A 15,035-nucleotide genomic window follows, 5' to 3' on the forward strand; every position below is an offset into this window, starting at 1 on the left:
AAAAACATAGAAAAAGGGTTTTTTTTTTTTTTTTTTCCTCTACTTATGAGCATAGAAGGGTTATTAGGACTCTTTAATTAATCCAGCCCATCGTCGTAGCCCCCAAGGGATGGGACCCACCATGAGCGGCTGTCGCGTGCCGCATAGGGCAGCTAACACGTGGCAATCAAGCAGATTCCAATCTGTCACTGCGCCAGAAAATTGTGTATTGAATGAAAAAGGTAAGGGCGGACTGTGGGGTAGTACCGTAAATTTACAAAGATCATATATCGAGTTCTGTATTTCCCGGCTGTGGGTCCCCACACTGCTCTCTGAATCTGTCTTATAAGTTTATAACGCCTCTTCTCCTCTATATAACGGACATCGCTTCTGTCTCTTCAAAGAGAACCCACCTTCAAAACTCTCTCCCTCTCTCTCTTCTTGAGCTTTCTTGTTTGTTTTCCGGGAAGCTGGCGGTTGGTTGGATTTGGCGCTCTGACTCCAGCCCCGAAAAATCTCTGCACGTGACGATCAGATTCTCGTTCGCAAATTTGTAAAAAAGAAAAAATAGTCTATGTTTTAGTTTCTTCGTTGCTTTCCCCTTTAATTTCTCCGAATCAGTCAGATTTTCCTTCAGTTTTCTCGGATATCATCACAGAGCTAAAAGGAAAAAACAGGCCTTGGATTCCGTTGGGGACGAAGTTGAACGGTTTAGATCTGTGAATTGTCTCGAGAAAGTAGTAGTGATAATTTCCAAGTTCTATATGTTTCGCCCCGGATTTATGGGTTTATCTGGATCAGGCTCCTCTTTTTTCGAAATTTGAGTATCGTTCGTGATTGAAATTCTAATACTAGATCTGAGTTTGAGACCTAAAAGAACTCAAGTTTATAGAATAAATTATTTAATTTTACTCCCTACTATATATTCGGGAACCCAACCGTCATTGAAATCTCGGTAGTTTTCGAAAATGTTCACGTGCTCGGGCTCGTATCTCCATCTCCGAACAAGCCCTTCCTGTGCTCTGCCTTCACTTAACAAGCCTTCCAACCAACAACCGAAACTCAATGCGGCTCCGAGAGCTCCTATTAGCCGGTTTAAAACACGTTGCTCGACGGCGAAGAAGTCAGTGAATGTAATAGACAAGAGATTCTTGGGCGCCCGATTGCGGGCGCCCAGATCGGAAAAGGTTCAACTTTGGCGGTCTGACGGGCCGGGGAGGTCACCTAAGCTGAGGGTCGTCGTCCGCTCGGCGCTTTCCGCGGTTCCGGAGAAGCCGCTAGGACTCTATGACCCGTCGTTCGATAAGGACTCGTGTGGGGTTGGGTTCGTCGCGGAGTTATCCGGCGAAAGTAGCCGTAAAACGGTAAGAATATCATTTCTAGTATGTATGTATGGAGGCGAGAACGGAGGGAGCTTTGCCTATTCTGCTTTTTGCAATCAATTTTATACATGCTATGTTTGTATTTACGCATGTATATTTTCGTGTATCTACGTATGTCTGTGTGTATCTTTCCTGTATGTATGTTTTGATTTCATGCATATGATTTCCTTGAATTGGATTTTTGGAGAGTATGTGGGTATGTCTGTGTTCTTTCATTGCCTATATGTGATGCGTGTTCATTGGTTGTTGAATATTGGGATTAGTTGTGTGTGATCTGAGGTAGGTGTGATGGTTTTGTTGTGGGGTTTTTTCTTGTCGTAGGTTACGGATGCTGTGGAGATGTTGATACGTATGTCACACAGAGGTGCTTGTGGCTGCGAAACTAACACTGGTGATGGAGCCGGAATTCTTGTCGGTCTTCCGCACGAGTTCTACAATGAGGTATTTTTTACTTTTAAAAAATGTATTTCTGTTCTTTTCACCTTTTCCTTTATTGTTCTTCTCCCGATTGGTTTTTGGTTAGTTTGACAGGTTTTTGTTAAAATATTTGACCTTTCAGAGTATTGATAATAATGCCCGAAACTTTTTCTGTCTGTATTTCCCATTTTGCTTTAGTTGGTCCTCGAAGCATTTTCAACTACGAAAAAATCCTTTTATTGGGAAATCCTACAAATATATCCTCTCGTTGAGAGTTATTCTTTTTTGTTATATTAACTTTTATATTTCTTTTGAGGGAAATTAGTCCCTCAAAAAGGGGTCCGAGGGAGAAATTTGCATCGAGTGTTATCATGTTTGCGGACTATCAAACCAAAGAACCTTTGATTTCTGTGATTTGCAATTAAAGTCAAGCTGCTGGGGTTTGGCTTTCTCTTTCCTTAATCCTTTTCCCTAAAATTTTCTTCCGTTCGTGGTTGAGATATAAAATTATGTAATTATTGTTCTTGGGCTGCCTTTTTTCAGGTTGCTAAGGATCATGGGTTTGAGCTTCCACCATCAGGGGAATATGCTGTTGGCATGTTCTTTTTGCCCAAATCTGAGAGTCGGAGGGAAGAAAGCAAAAATGTATTTACAAAGGTAATTTTTGAGTTTGAAAATTTTGCTATTTGAGTATCACTTCCTATTTCTTGGTGGACTCTCTTAATTCTATTAAAGTGGTTTCTGCTACGTGCTTTGGTACCTCGTTTTCCAATTTTCTTTCTCTGCTTCTCATGTTATTGTTTCTCTTCCGAGGGATTATCTATTGATGAGATTCCTTTGCTTTTGTTTGAAGGTTGCGGAGTCCCTTGGGCATACTATTCTTGGGTGGCGACCTGTGCCAACAGATAACACAGGATTGGGCAATTCTGCATTGCAGACGGAACCGGTGGTTGAGCAAGTGTTCCTTACCCCTACTCCTCGGTCACAAGTTGATTTAGAGCAGCAGGTAGTTTTCCATCTCTGATATTCTACAAGTCAGTTACAGAGGTTTAAAGTGGAATGCATGATTATTTTGTGGTATTGTTAGGATAAGTTTTCTAAATAACATTACTTATTAAAAAAAACGTTTTCTAAATAACATTATAGTCATGCTTTTGAAATTACCAAAAATTTGAACAAAGCTTTGCTGGATTATTTTGCTAAATTAATTAGTTAAATCCCTTTGCTTGATTCAATGATCCTAGCAGTCAAACTAATTAAAGTATTTATAAATGGAAGACACAAAGTATATGCTCATTTGCGGTTTATTTGTTTTCCAATGTAGTTAAGTTAGAACATCATGATAGCATTCTCCCACTTCTTTCTCTACAGATGTACATACTAAGGCGGGTTTCAATGATTTCTATCCGAGCTGCATTAAACCTTGAACATGGTGGTGCTAAGGACTTCTATATTTGTTCTCTCTCCTCAAGGTACATTTTTCAGAAAGCCACATTATTTGTTCTAGATGCTAGGTAGCATGTAATATAAGATGATTTTTTAGTAATGCTACTCATCATCCCAACTTCCATCATCCCCCCATCATCTTATGATGTGTCATTAGATGATTAGAAATTATTTATTATATTTCACTTATAAACCTATCACCTAATACCACATCATGGGATGATGATGAAAATTAGGATGATAAATAGATTTTTTCAAGTTTTTTTTCCTTTTTGCAATCACATTGTCATTGATTTTGCCTGTTTTCTGCAGGACTGTTGTTTACAAAGGTCAGTTAAAGCCCGATCAGTTGAAGGATTATTATTATGCAGATATTGGCAATGAAAGGTTTACGAGCTACATGGCCCTGGTAAATATATTATCCATTCACTTTTCTTCTCTCTCCACTAACTCTATACTCCAACAAACAGCATGGGAACAACCGGTAACTGAAGAGATGCAAGGTTGAGGAATGACTTCTGAGGCATTGAGGTTTGAATGATCTCTTAAGTTCTTCCACTCCCTTGATTACTGTTTGAATTTGGATGCTGGATTAGATACATTGGGTGAGTTGGTAAGAAAGCTTCATTATCGAGATAATCATGTTTGCAGAAACTTGGTGCCGCGCTCTTTGTGATCAGTTGTTGGGGATGAAAATGTCAATGGAGTGGTGGGAAGAAAATTGTGTTGGTTAAACTAGATTAGGGTTTCCAAGCATTATAGTGTCAGTGCAACTATAAGTGCCCGAACAGAATCTCACGGGCTGTTACCAAATCAATTTCTGAAGTGAATATATCAGATGTGATTGCCACTGACAATCTTGGTTCTTTTGATTTATGGTGCAGATACACTCTCGATTTTCAACAAATACATTTCCCAGCTGGGATCGTGCTCAACCCATGCGTATCTTGGGCCACAATGGAGAAATCAATACACTTAGAGGCAATGTAAACTGGTATGTCATCGAGTAAAAAGGTTCTTTTATGTTCTTAAGTGAATAGTGTAATTGTGTCTTGATTCTTGAGCTGTATAACTGATAAGGATACTTCTGTACATAAAATGGTATACACCAAGTTCTCAGTTTGATGTGATATGCTACCGGCACCTAAACTTAAGACACTATTTCTTGAGTTCACATCAAGAATGCCTGTTTATGGGTCAAGTTAGTAATGATGATGGATGCTAGTAATATTTTCTCTTAAAGCTAAGCAAGAAAAAATCTTCAACATAGCTGATGCCCCCTGCATCAATAGCCCAGATTTTTATCTGAATGTGCTTACTTCTCAAGAAATGTAAATGTTGAATGATAGTTCATTAAGTGTAACATCTATTCAGCTGCTCAGTTAATGACTTCTTGTACTGGCTACAACATCTGGGAAGATAGGCCAGACTTCCAGTGTTTAAAATTATTAATATTGCTGTGTGGTAGTAAGGAATGTAGTCTCTGAGAATCCACTTGCTATAGAAGTCAAACTTGTTTATGACATTATAACCTTGATCTAAATGTTTCTCCACTGCCCTACTTGCCAACGACCTGCTTGTGCATTGTCAATTCACTATATTTCTAAAATGTTGGAAACAATTGGTAAATGGCCTTGCTAGCTGATTGATGGCTTATGGTCAAAGCTGATTTTATTCATATTTTATCGTGAATAAGAATAATGAAAACGCAATGCCGACCCATTTTGCTTTTTTTGCAGGATGAAGGCACGTGAGGGTCTGTTAAAGTGCAAGGAACTTGGTCTTTCAGAGAATGAGTTAAAGAAGCTTCTACCTATTGTGGATGCCAGTTCATCTGATTCAGGTGAAGTTTTAGCTGGTATCTGGCATGTGTACATGCATCTTTTACCTATATATATATATATATATATATAATCTTGCATGTGTCCATATGTATATCTGTGAACATATGGAAATTCTTCCATGAACTAGCATCTCATTGCCTCTTTCATGTCCTGTTTTCAGATTTTAATTGGTAACATGTTCTATGGGATTCTGTACATCATCTTATCATATACTGACTTGCTTTATACATTTTTTTTCCTCTATAGGAGCTTTTGACGGTGCCCTTGAGCTTCTGGTTCGAGCTGGTAGAAGTCTTCCTGAAGCAATCATGATGATGATTCCTGAGGCTTGGCAAAATGATAATAATATGGATCCTCATCGAAAGGCACTGTATGAATACTTCTCTGCTCTGATGGAGCCATGGGATGGGCCAGCTCTTATATCATGTAATAGTTCTATTTTTTTTTTGCACCAACTCCACAAGTTTGCTTTAGGTTTCTTCTATTTTTTAGCTTTTAATGTGTAAAATCATATGCAGTTACTGATGGCCGCTATCTTGGAGCAACATTGGATCGCAATGGGCTGCGACCAGGTCGTTTCTATGTCACCCATAGTGGACGAGTTATAATGGCCAGTGAAGTTGGTGTAGTAGACATTCCACCTGAAGATGTGCTTAGGAAGGGAAGACTAAACCCAGGCATGATGCTTTTGGTGGATTTTCAAAATCATATTGTTGTCGACGATGAAGCCTTGAAGCAGCAATACTCAATGGCAAGGCCTTATAGCGAGTGGCTAAAAAGGCAAAAAATTGAACTCAAGGACATAGTCGACTCTGTTCATGAATCTGAAAAGGTCCCTCCTCCAGTTGCCAGAGTGATTCCAGTAAGTATTTTATTACTGTTCTCCTTGATATTCCTTTGTGGACATTGCTCATATGGGATCTTGCCTTTTGTAACTGTAGGCATCTAGCAATGATGGTAGCATGGAAAACATGGGAATTCATGGTATATTGGCTCCATTAAAAGCTTTTGGGTACGTAAATCTCTGCCTTGCTGCTGCTGCTTTTATTTTCATGTTTTTAAACTTTACAGGAAATCATTTTCAGTTTTGGCTTCCCTATGCAGTTACACTGTTGAAGCCTTGGAAATGTTGTTGCTTCCCATGGCAAAAGATGGTGTAGAGGCCCTTGGTTCAATGGGAAACGATACTCCCTTGGCTGTAATGTCTAACCGAGAAAAGCTCACCTTTGAGTACTTCAAGCAAATGTTTGCCCAAGTTACAAACCCTCCAATTGATCCTATTCGGGAGAAGATAGTCACCTCAATGGAATGCATGATTGGTCCAGAAGGTGACCTGACGGAAACCACTGAAGAACAATGTCATCGTCTTTCGCTAAAAGGTCCTCTTTTATCCATTGAAGAAACAGAGGCAATTAAAAAGATGAATTACAGAGGTTGGCGTAGCAAAGTTCTGGACATTACTTATTCTAAGGACCGAGGTAGGAAGGGATTGGAGGAGACCTTGGACAGGATCTGTAATGAAGCACATGATGCAATTAAGGAGGGTTATACCTTGCTCGTGCTTTCTGATAGAGGTATCTCATTTTCTACTTTTATGCCTACATTTGATTGCAGTCACTGTTGTGCATTCACTGAGTTAACATGTATCTGCATTCATGTCTTTTGTATACGTCCCGTGTACATGGATCGTTCGTATTAATGAAATTGTCTTCTTACTTATCAAAACAAAAAAACATGTATCTGCATTCAACAGATAATTGGAAACCATGCAGAGTATCGAATTCATTTATTGACTGATTTTTTTTTTTTAAAATTCTTTGATTGTATAGCTTTCTCACCTAATCGTGTTGCGGTAAGCTCCCTCTTGGCCGTTGGTGCTGTCCATCAACATCTTGTTAAAAAGCTCGAGCGCACTCAAGCTGGGTTAATAGTTGAAACTGCTGAGCCACGTGAGGTGCACCACTTCTGTACGCTTGTTGGGTTTGGTGCAGATGCTATATGCCCATACTTGGCCATAGAAGCCATTTGGAGATTACAAGTTGATGGAAAGATCCCACCCAAATCCAGCGGTAACTTTCATTCAAAGGAAGAGCTGGTCAGGAAGTACTTCAAAGCTAGCAACTATGGAATGATGAAGGTTCTTGCTAAGATGGGGATATCAACTTTGGCCTCTTACAAGGGTGCGCAGATATTTGAAGCTCTGGGTCTTTCATCAGAAGTGATTGAGAGGTGCTTTGCAGGAACTCCAAGTAGAGTTGAGGGTGCAACATTTGAGATGCTTGCTTTTGATAAACTTCATCTGCATGAGTTGGCATTTCCCTCTCGTGGTTTCCCTCCCAATAGTGCAGAAGCTGTAGCATTGCCTAATCCAGGTGATTATCATTGGAGAAAAGGTGGTGAGATTCACCTTAACGATCCCCTTGCTATAGCGAAGCTGCAAGAGGCTGCCCGAACTAACAGTGTTGCCGCCTACAAAGAGTACGCCAAGCTTGTTCATAAATTGAATAAATCCTGCAATTTGCGGGGACTCTTGAAATTCAAAGCAGCAAAGGTGGAAGTTCCTTTGCATGAAGTGGAACCTGCCAGTGAGATTGTCAAACGGTTCTGTACTGGGGCCATGAGTTATGGATCTATCTCATTGGAGGCACACACAACCCTTGCTATCGCTATGAATAGAATGGGAGGAAAGTCGAATACAGGTTTTCCACCCCCCTCCCTTTATAGCTCCCAATTGTTCTTTTTGGTAACTAAGGCACTTTTGTTGATTAGCGTCTGGTCAAGGTTAAGCTAAATACCATATCAGGTTTTGGAAGTTTTCATTTTTACTTATATAAAAAAAAAAAGTTTTCATTTTTGCATCGCTTACATGTTTGGAATATCTTTAGACATTTCTTACACGTTAGTTTTTTCTATTTTTTTTTTTAATTTTTGAAAAAACAACTCAGTACTAGCTTATAGTGCGATTGACTTTCTGACGCTTCAATTTGTTAAATATGAAAGGTTAACTGTTCCTTTGAATTATACTAATGATATATTCCATTCATTGATTCTTCCTTTGAATTTTTGCTGAAGGCGAGGGAGGCGAGCAACCATCTCGCATGGAACCACTTCCAGATGGTTCAATGAACCCAAAAAGGAGTGCAATTAAGCAGGTTGCAAGTGGGAGATTTGGAGTTTCGAGTTATTACCTTACTAACGCTGATGAATTACAGATAAAAATGGCTCAGGTATCTGTTTATTAGTTTATGAATGGATGCCCATCATTTATATATTTTAATGTAAATATATTCATTTTTGCCCTATTTCCTATTGGAACGGAGTTTCCTCTTGCTTATGGACCTAATTTCAAGGCAGATGATGCTGTGTCTGCAAAGCACCTCTGGGTGCCTTTGCATCTTTAATTGATATATCATATATACATTTGGCATTTTATGAGATTGAATATAAACTGAATTTGATAAATCTCTGTGATTAATTTGTTTTAACTTTGTGTTCATCATGGTTCAGGGGGCAAAGCCTGGTGAAGGGGGTGAACTTCCTGGCCACAAGGTTGTAGGCGAAATTGCGCTTACCCGGAATTCTACTGCTGGGGTGGGACTTATTAGTCCACCACCCCATCACGATATATATTCCATCGAAGACCTTGCCCAGTTAATTCATGATCTTAAGGTACGTGTAATGCTGTTTTTGCACTCATTACTTTGAGGCACAACTAATCAAATAAAATATCTGTCCCATTGAAGGCCCTAGTAGGTTACTTCAGTGTATTCCCTTCCTCCTGGAAGGACTTTGTAATTTTTTTTTTTATATATTTTTGGGTGTCCTCTTTTGTTAGAGTAATGCTTGGCTGATATATGGGGCAAATGGGCCTTAAAATTTAATTACTCTTTATTTTTGAGCTATGGACAATCTGATGCTTTTCTTTTCAATTTATAGAACTCCAACCCAACGGCTCGAATTAGTGTGAAGCTGGTATCTGAAGCTGGAGTGGGAGTAGTCGCTAGTGGAGTAGTGAAGGGGCATGCCGACCATGTCTTGATCTCAGGTCATGATGGAGGTACAGGGGCCTCTAGATGGACGGGAATAAAAAATGCTGGGCTCCCATGGGAACTTGGTTTGGCTGAGACTCACCAGACTTTGGTTGCTAATGATCTGCGCGGCCGAACAGTTCTCCAGACAGATGGCCAACTGAAAACTGGAAGAGATGTGGCCATAGCCACCCTTCTTGGTGCAGAAGAATTTGGCTTCAGTACCGCACCTCTCATAACACTTGGTTGCATCATGATGCGGAAGTGCCACAAAAATACCTGTCCAGTTGGCATTGCTACTCAGGATCCAGTACTCAGAGACAAGTTTGCTGGAGAACCGGAACATGTTATTAACTTTTTCTTCATGGTAGCAGAGGAGATGAGGGAAATAATGTCACAGCTAGGATTTCGAACAGTAACTGAGATGGTTGGCCGTTCAGATATGCTTGAAGTGGATAAAGAAGTGACTAAGAACAATGAGAAGCTGGAGAATATTGATCTGTCCCTATTACTTAGACCTGCTGCTGAACTTCGGCCTGAAGCAGCACAGTACTGTGTCCAGAAACAGGATCATGGCTTGGACATGGCTTTGGACCAAAAACTTATTCCACTGTGTGAAGCTGCATTAGAAAAGAGTCTTCCTGTTTACATTGAAAAACCAATCTGCAATGTGAATCGTGCTGTTGGAACAATGCTTAGCCATGAAGTGACTAAACGCTATCAAGCGGCAGGGCTTCCTGCAGATACCATCCATATCAAATTCAATGGGAGTGCGGGTCAGAGCCTTGGAGCATTCCTCTGCCCTGGAATCACACTTGAGCTTGAAGGTGACAGCAATGACTATGTTGGCAAAGGATTATCTGGTGGGAAGATTGTAGTTTATCCTCCGAAGGAAAGCAATTTTGATCCAAAAGAAAACATTGTAATTGGTAACGTGGCTCTCTACGGGGCTACAAGTGGGGAGGCATATTTCAATGGAATGGCAGCAGAAAGGTTCTGCGTACGTAATTCAGGGGCTAAGGCAGTTGTGGAAGGTGTTGGTGATCATGGATGTGAGTATATGACCGGTGGGACTGTTGTTGTGCTTGGAAAAACTGGCAGGAATTTTGCTGCAGGTATGAGTGGCGGTATAGCTTATGTTCTTGACATGGATGGAAAGTTCTGCTCTCGGTGCAATCCTGAGCTCGTGGATCTTGATAAAGTTGAAGAAGAGGAGGATATCATGACTCTTAGAATGATGGCTCAGCAACATCAGCGTCATACAAACAGCCAACTAGCCAAAGAAGTACTTGCTAACTTTGAGATTCTTCTGCCTAAATTCATTAAAGTTATCCCGAGGGAGTATAAGCGGGTTCTTGCAAGCATTAAAGCAGAGAAAGCCTCCTTGGAGGCTGTGGAAGATGCTGCTAAAAAAGACGAGGAGAAAGTTGAGGCAGAACTAAATGGAAAAGATGCTTTTGAAGAGCTTAAGAAGTTAGCAGTTGCATCTTTGAATGGGAAATCCAATAAGGTAATTCTCTTTTCATTGCAATTAGTGTTGGTCTTTATCGGGATTATTACTCTCTCTCACTCTCTCATGCACTTGAGGAATTTATATTTGACAGGACCATAAATTCTCCTAGTCGCCTAATGTGATTCAAAACATTTTGAAGGATGTAGCTTTTAGTCATGCTTCGGTGAAGAGTTGAATTGAAATCCATATTAAAAGTTGAGCCCATAGATGGCCTTATTGACTTCTGGATTGGGTAGTTTTAGGGCTCATTTGGACACCTAGAATATCGAATTATGTGAATAATAGTAAAATGATTTGTGAATAGTAGTGAAGTGGTTTGAGTTCAAATTTTTTATTGGATTTTGGGAAAGGAGAGAAAAAAATGAATAAAAATATTATAAAGTTAAAAATTGTTTGAATATAATTTTTTCATATTATTTTTGTTTTGAGAGTTGAAAAAGTTATATTTTTTTTGTGTTTTGTTTAGAAGTATGGGAAAGTTGTATTGGGTTTTGTGTTTGGATAAGGATTATGTAATGATTATATGAAAAAGTTGAAAATTTGAAATGGAAAATTGTTGTGTTTGAGTGATATTTGGAAATGAAATTATGAGAAGTTTTGAAAAAATATCAGAATACCTTGTTACCCAAACAAGACCTTAGTCTTCAAATTTCAAAATGAGCTTACTTTAAAATGAGTTTTTGCTCATACTTCAGGGTTTAACCATTTTTTTATTTGTTGGTTCAGTTTATAGTTCACTTTCAAAATTGATATTTTTTTGAACGCACTGCTAGATCTGTTTTGCCTTTCCTCAAATTTTCAGAATCTCGTTTTCACTTTTATTTGGTCCTACTAACCGGTGGGGTAGTGGGGAAGGAGGGTGAGATGGGTTTATCAAGCATGCTTCTTGCTGGTGATCGTTATAGTAATTTATTTGTTTGATGTAATTTTTTGATACTTCCAGAATGTAGAAGAGGGTGAATCATTGAAGAGGCCTACAAAGGTTACTGATGCCGTTAAACATCGAGGTTTCATTTATTATGAGCGTGAGGGTGTTCAATACAGGGACCCGAATGTACGGATGAATGACTGGAACGAAGTTATGCAGGAATCAAATCCTGGCCCACTTTTAAAGACTCAGTCTGCACGTTGCATGGATTGCGGTACTCCTTTCTGCCATCAGGTGATTTTCCCACTTACTAGTCTATATGCAACTATTTGTTTTCTCTATTCAAAGTTTCATATAAACTTTTGTGCACTAAAATCTCCATTTTTAAAATTTGCAGGAAAATTCTGGATGTCCTCTAGGAAACAAAATACCTGAATTCAACGAGTTAGTATACCAAAACAGGTGGCGTGAAGCATTAGATCGGCTCCTTGAAACAAATAACTTCCCAGAGTTCACTGGTCGCGTGTGTCCCGCACCTTGTGAAGGTTCGTGTGTCTTGGGAATTATCGAGAATCCTGTATCTATCAAGAGCATTGAGTGTGCCATTATAGACAAGGCATTTGAGGAGGGATGGATGGTACCGAGGCCTCCTCTCAAGAGAACTGAGTAAGCCTTCAAAATCTATCGATGAGAAATGATATTGTCTTTCAAGTTACTCTTTCTTGTTAAACAGGGATATTTGTTTTCCTTAACTGGTGGTCTTTGAAATGGTTTTTTCTTGGTTAAATTGTGGTCTGACAGTTTTTGTTGTTTTACCCAGTTAGAATAGTCTAGTTTATGAAGAGAAATTCTGTGTGGATAAGTCCCATCTGCTCCATGGAAATAACCTAATGTGTATGATCACAGGAAAAGAGTTGCGATTGTTGGAAGTGGACCGGCTGGCTTGGCTGCTGCTGATCAGCTAAACAGAATGGGTCACTCTGTGACTGTGTATGAACGTGCTGACCGAATTGGAGGACTCATGATGTATGGTGTTCCAAACATGAAGGCTGACAAGGTGGATATAGTTGAACGTCGGGTGAAACTTATGGACCAGGAGGGTGTCAATTTTGTGGTTAATGCTAATGTTGGAACTGATCCTTTGTACTCTCTTGATCGGCTCCGAGAGGAGAATGACGCAGTTGTTTTGGCTGTAGGAGCCACAAAACCAAGGTAATTTGTAGAAAATAGAAAGATAGAGATTACTAAATTATCCATCATAATCTCTAGAAATTATGTTTAGCTAAATTACTTCATGCCGATGCATGTTCAAAGGATCTAGTTATTTTTGGGTGCAGGGACCTTCCAGTACCAGGACGGGAGTTATCAGGAGTCCATTTTGCCATGGAGTTTCTGCATGCAAACACTAAAAGCTTGCTTGATAGCAACCTCAAGGATGGTAACTACATTTCTGCTAAGGGCAAGAAAGTAGTCGTCATTGGTGGAGGTGACACTGGCACAGATTGTATAGGGACATCCATCCGACATGGCTGCAGTGGCATTATAAATTTAGAGCTTCTCCCTGAACCACCACAAACTAGGGCCCCAGGCAACCCTTGGCCACAGGTTTTGACTTTAATTTTTCCTTAGGTCTATTTTATGATGCATGCCAATGGTCCAACGTAGAGCATTTTTCATGTAGTTTCCAGCTGTGATCTGTTTTTTACTTGCTCTGCTTTTAGTAGTCGAATATTGTTGATGCCCCTTTGATGCCATATTTACTCAAACCATATCTTTTTTGTGCATATTTGGAGTCAAGAATATTTGAATGAGATTAATGACTATTTGGGAGTATTTTGATTTTATATTGGAATATTAGGTGCTTATTGTAAAGACAAAAAGGACCAGAAAGTGAGTGAATTGTACTTGTAGATGCTTCTGTAATTAGTTACTTTTATTTTGGAATTGCAGTGGCCCCGAATATTCCGTGTTGATTATGGGCATCAGGAAGCTGCTTCCAAGTTTGGAAAAGACCCGAGATCTTTCGAGGTATTGACCAAGCGGTTTTTGGGCGATGAGAATGGTGCTGTGAAAGGACTTGAAATTGTACGCGTCCACTGGGAGAAGGATGCTAGTGGAAAATTTCAGTTCAAGGAAGTTGAAGGTTCTGAGGAGATCATTGAGGCTGACCTTGTCCTACTTGCCATGGGATTCCTTGGCCCAGAGTCGGTTAGTTTCTCTTTACTTTGCTTAGCCCTTACAATTTACCTGTAGATTGAAACCAGTTGCCAAGTTGAGCTCCTTTCCTACATAAAAGCAAATACTACTTGGATAAAAACTGTTGTTCCAAGTTGTCTTCTCTGCTGACGTTTAGTGGTATTCTGCCATTTGATTTTCCAGATTGTAGTAGAGAAGATGGGATTGGAGCAGGACAATCGATCAAATATCAAGGCTGAGTATGGCCGTTTCTCAACCAATGTGGATGGTGTCTTTGCAGCTGGCGATTGCCGGCGGGGACAGTCCTTGGTGGTATGGGCGATCTCTGAAGGCCGGCAAGCTGCCGCACAGGTTGACAAATATCTCATACAAGAGGAAAAAGACCTTGCTGTTAGCCCTTTGATCCGAGAAGACCTTATCAAAAGGCATAATGGCCTTCCCAAGAGGCACCAAGACAGCAGCAAACACCGAGTGTTGACATAGGCGACCTTGATTTTCCTCCCTAAACAGTATTTTAGAGAAAAAGATACATAGAAAAATTATTTATATGTTGATCTTTCTCACGGGCAACAAGTGATGCTCAATTCACAGGCAACAGGAGGAAGAAGTGGGTTCATTGGGGGTTGGCAAGGTTTTGCAGAAAGCAAGAAGTAGCTTCAATTGGGCTGCTGCTGGATATAGGTTTTCGAATGTTGTGTTAAATTTCTTCATCAATTGATGTTTATAGGTTCTACCTCGTGATGCTTAAAATGTTAGCTCATGTAGTTGTTGTTAAGAAATAAATGTATAGTTTTTTTCTTTCTTAATCATTGATTAAGAATTACATGTTGGAAATTCTTGATACCGTATGAAATTGTGAGGTCTTGAGGTTGCTAAGCATGCTTGAATCTGTTAGTTCCGAACTGTTTTGATTTGAATTGAATACTTTTGAGTTGGATCTCATATGTGCACATTTGGATCTCTACAATGTATACTGCAATCAAGGGTTATCCAAAAGTCAAAGCCCTCTCTCCTTCCCCATGCTCTCGGTTTATAAGGGATGATTCATGGTGCAAGTGTGGTTCCCTGTTCTTTTCCATCCTATAGAGCAAACATGCGGATATACCTAGATAGAGCAAATATGCGCATATACCTAAATCTGCATTTAGAATTCATGATGGCCTAGTTCATCTAAACTCAAGTTCGACTTGATTCGACTTAAGTCAATTAGTGAATGAGTTGTTTGTGAATATGAAAATATGATCGATTACTAAAGGATACAACTCGTATAAAAAGCTCGACTCAACTTATACAATCTTCCATAACTTTGCATTTAAATTTTTTTATAGCATTATCTTTCTTTATAATGAGAATATCTTTGAA

At 39.6% G+C, this 15,035-nt stretch overlaps 1 protein-coding gene across 2 annotated transcripts; it reads left to right on the top strand.

Moving 5' to 3' along the window:
* Nucleotides 1–370: 370 nt before the first annotated feature.
* LOC109013214 (glutamate synthase [NADH], amyloplastic) lies at nucleotides 371–14,613 on the top strand. Of its 2 annotated transcripts, XM_018995224.2 has the most exons (22): nucleotides 371–1,343; nucleotides 1,683–1,802; nucleotides 2,322–2,435; nucleotides 2,632–2,784; nucleotides 3,150–3,250; nucleotides 3,537–3,633; nucleotides 4,109–4,218; nucleotides 4,964–5,067; nucleotides 5,315–5,494; nucleotides 5,587–5,930; nucleotides 6,010–6,080; nucleotides 6,173–6,642; nucleotides 6,898–7,767; nucleotides 8,141–8,295; nucleotides 8,576–8,737; nucleotides 9,005–10,606; nucleotides 11,553–11,771; nucleotides 11,875–12,143; nucleotides 12,384–12,689; nucleotides 12,815–13,082; nucleotides 13,428–13,685; nucleotides 13,857–14,613. In XM_018995224.2, exons 1-22 carry the CDS (start codon nucleotides 948–950, stop codon nucleotides 14,154–14,156), a joined length of 6,669 nt encoding a protein of 2,222 aa, XP_018850769.1. In that variant the 5' UTR covers nucleotides 371–947; the 3' UTR covers nucleotides 14,157–14,613. The 2 variants fall into 2 exon arrangements, with proteins under 2 accessions (XP_018850769.1, XP_018850770.1); XM_018995225.2 differs by lacking the exons at nucleotides 371–1,343; nucleotides 1,683–1,802; nucleotides 2,322–2,435; ... (1 more) ...; nucleotides 3,150–3,250; nucleotides 3,537–3,633 and adding an exon at nucleotides 3,696–3,755.
* The last annotated feature ends 422 nt before the right edge of the window (nucleotides 14,614–15,035 follow it).

The sequence above is a fragment of the Juglans regia genome, chromosome 13, assembly GCF_001411555.2.
Source record: "Juglans regia cultivar Chandler chromosome 13, Walnut 2.0, whole genome shotgun sequence".
Lineage (NCBI taxonomy): Eukaryota > Viridiplantae > Streptophyta > Magnoliopsida > Fagales > Juglandaceae > Juglans > Juglans regia.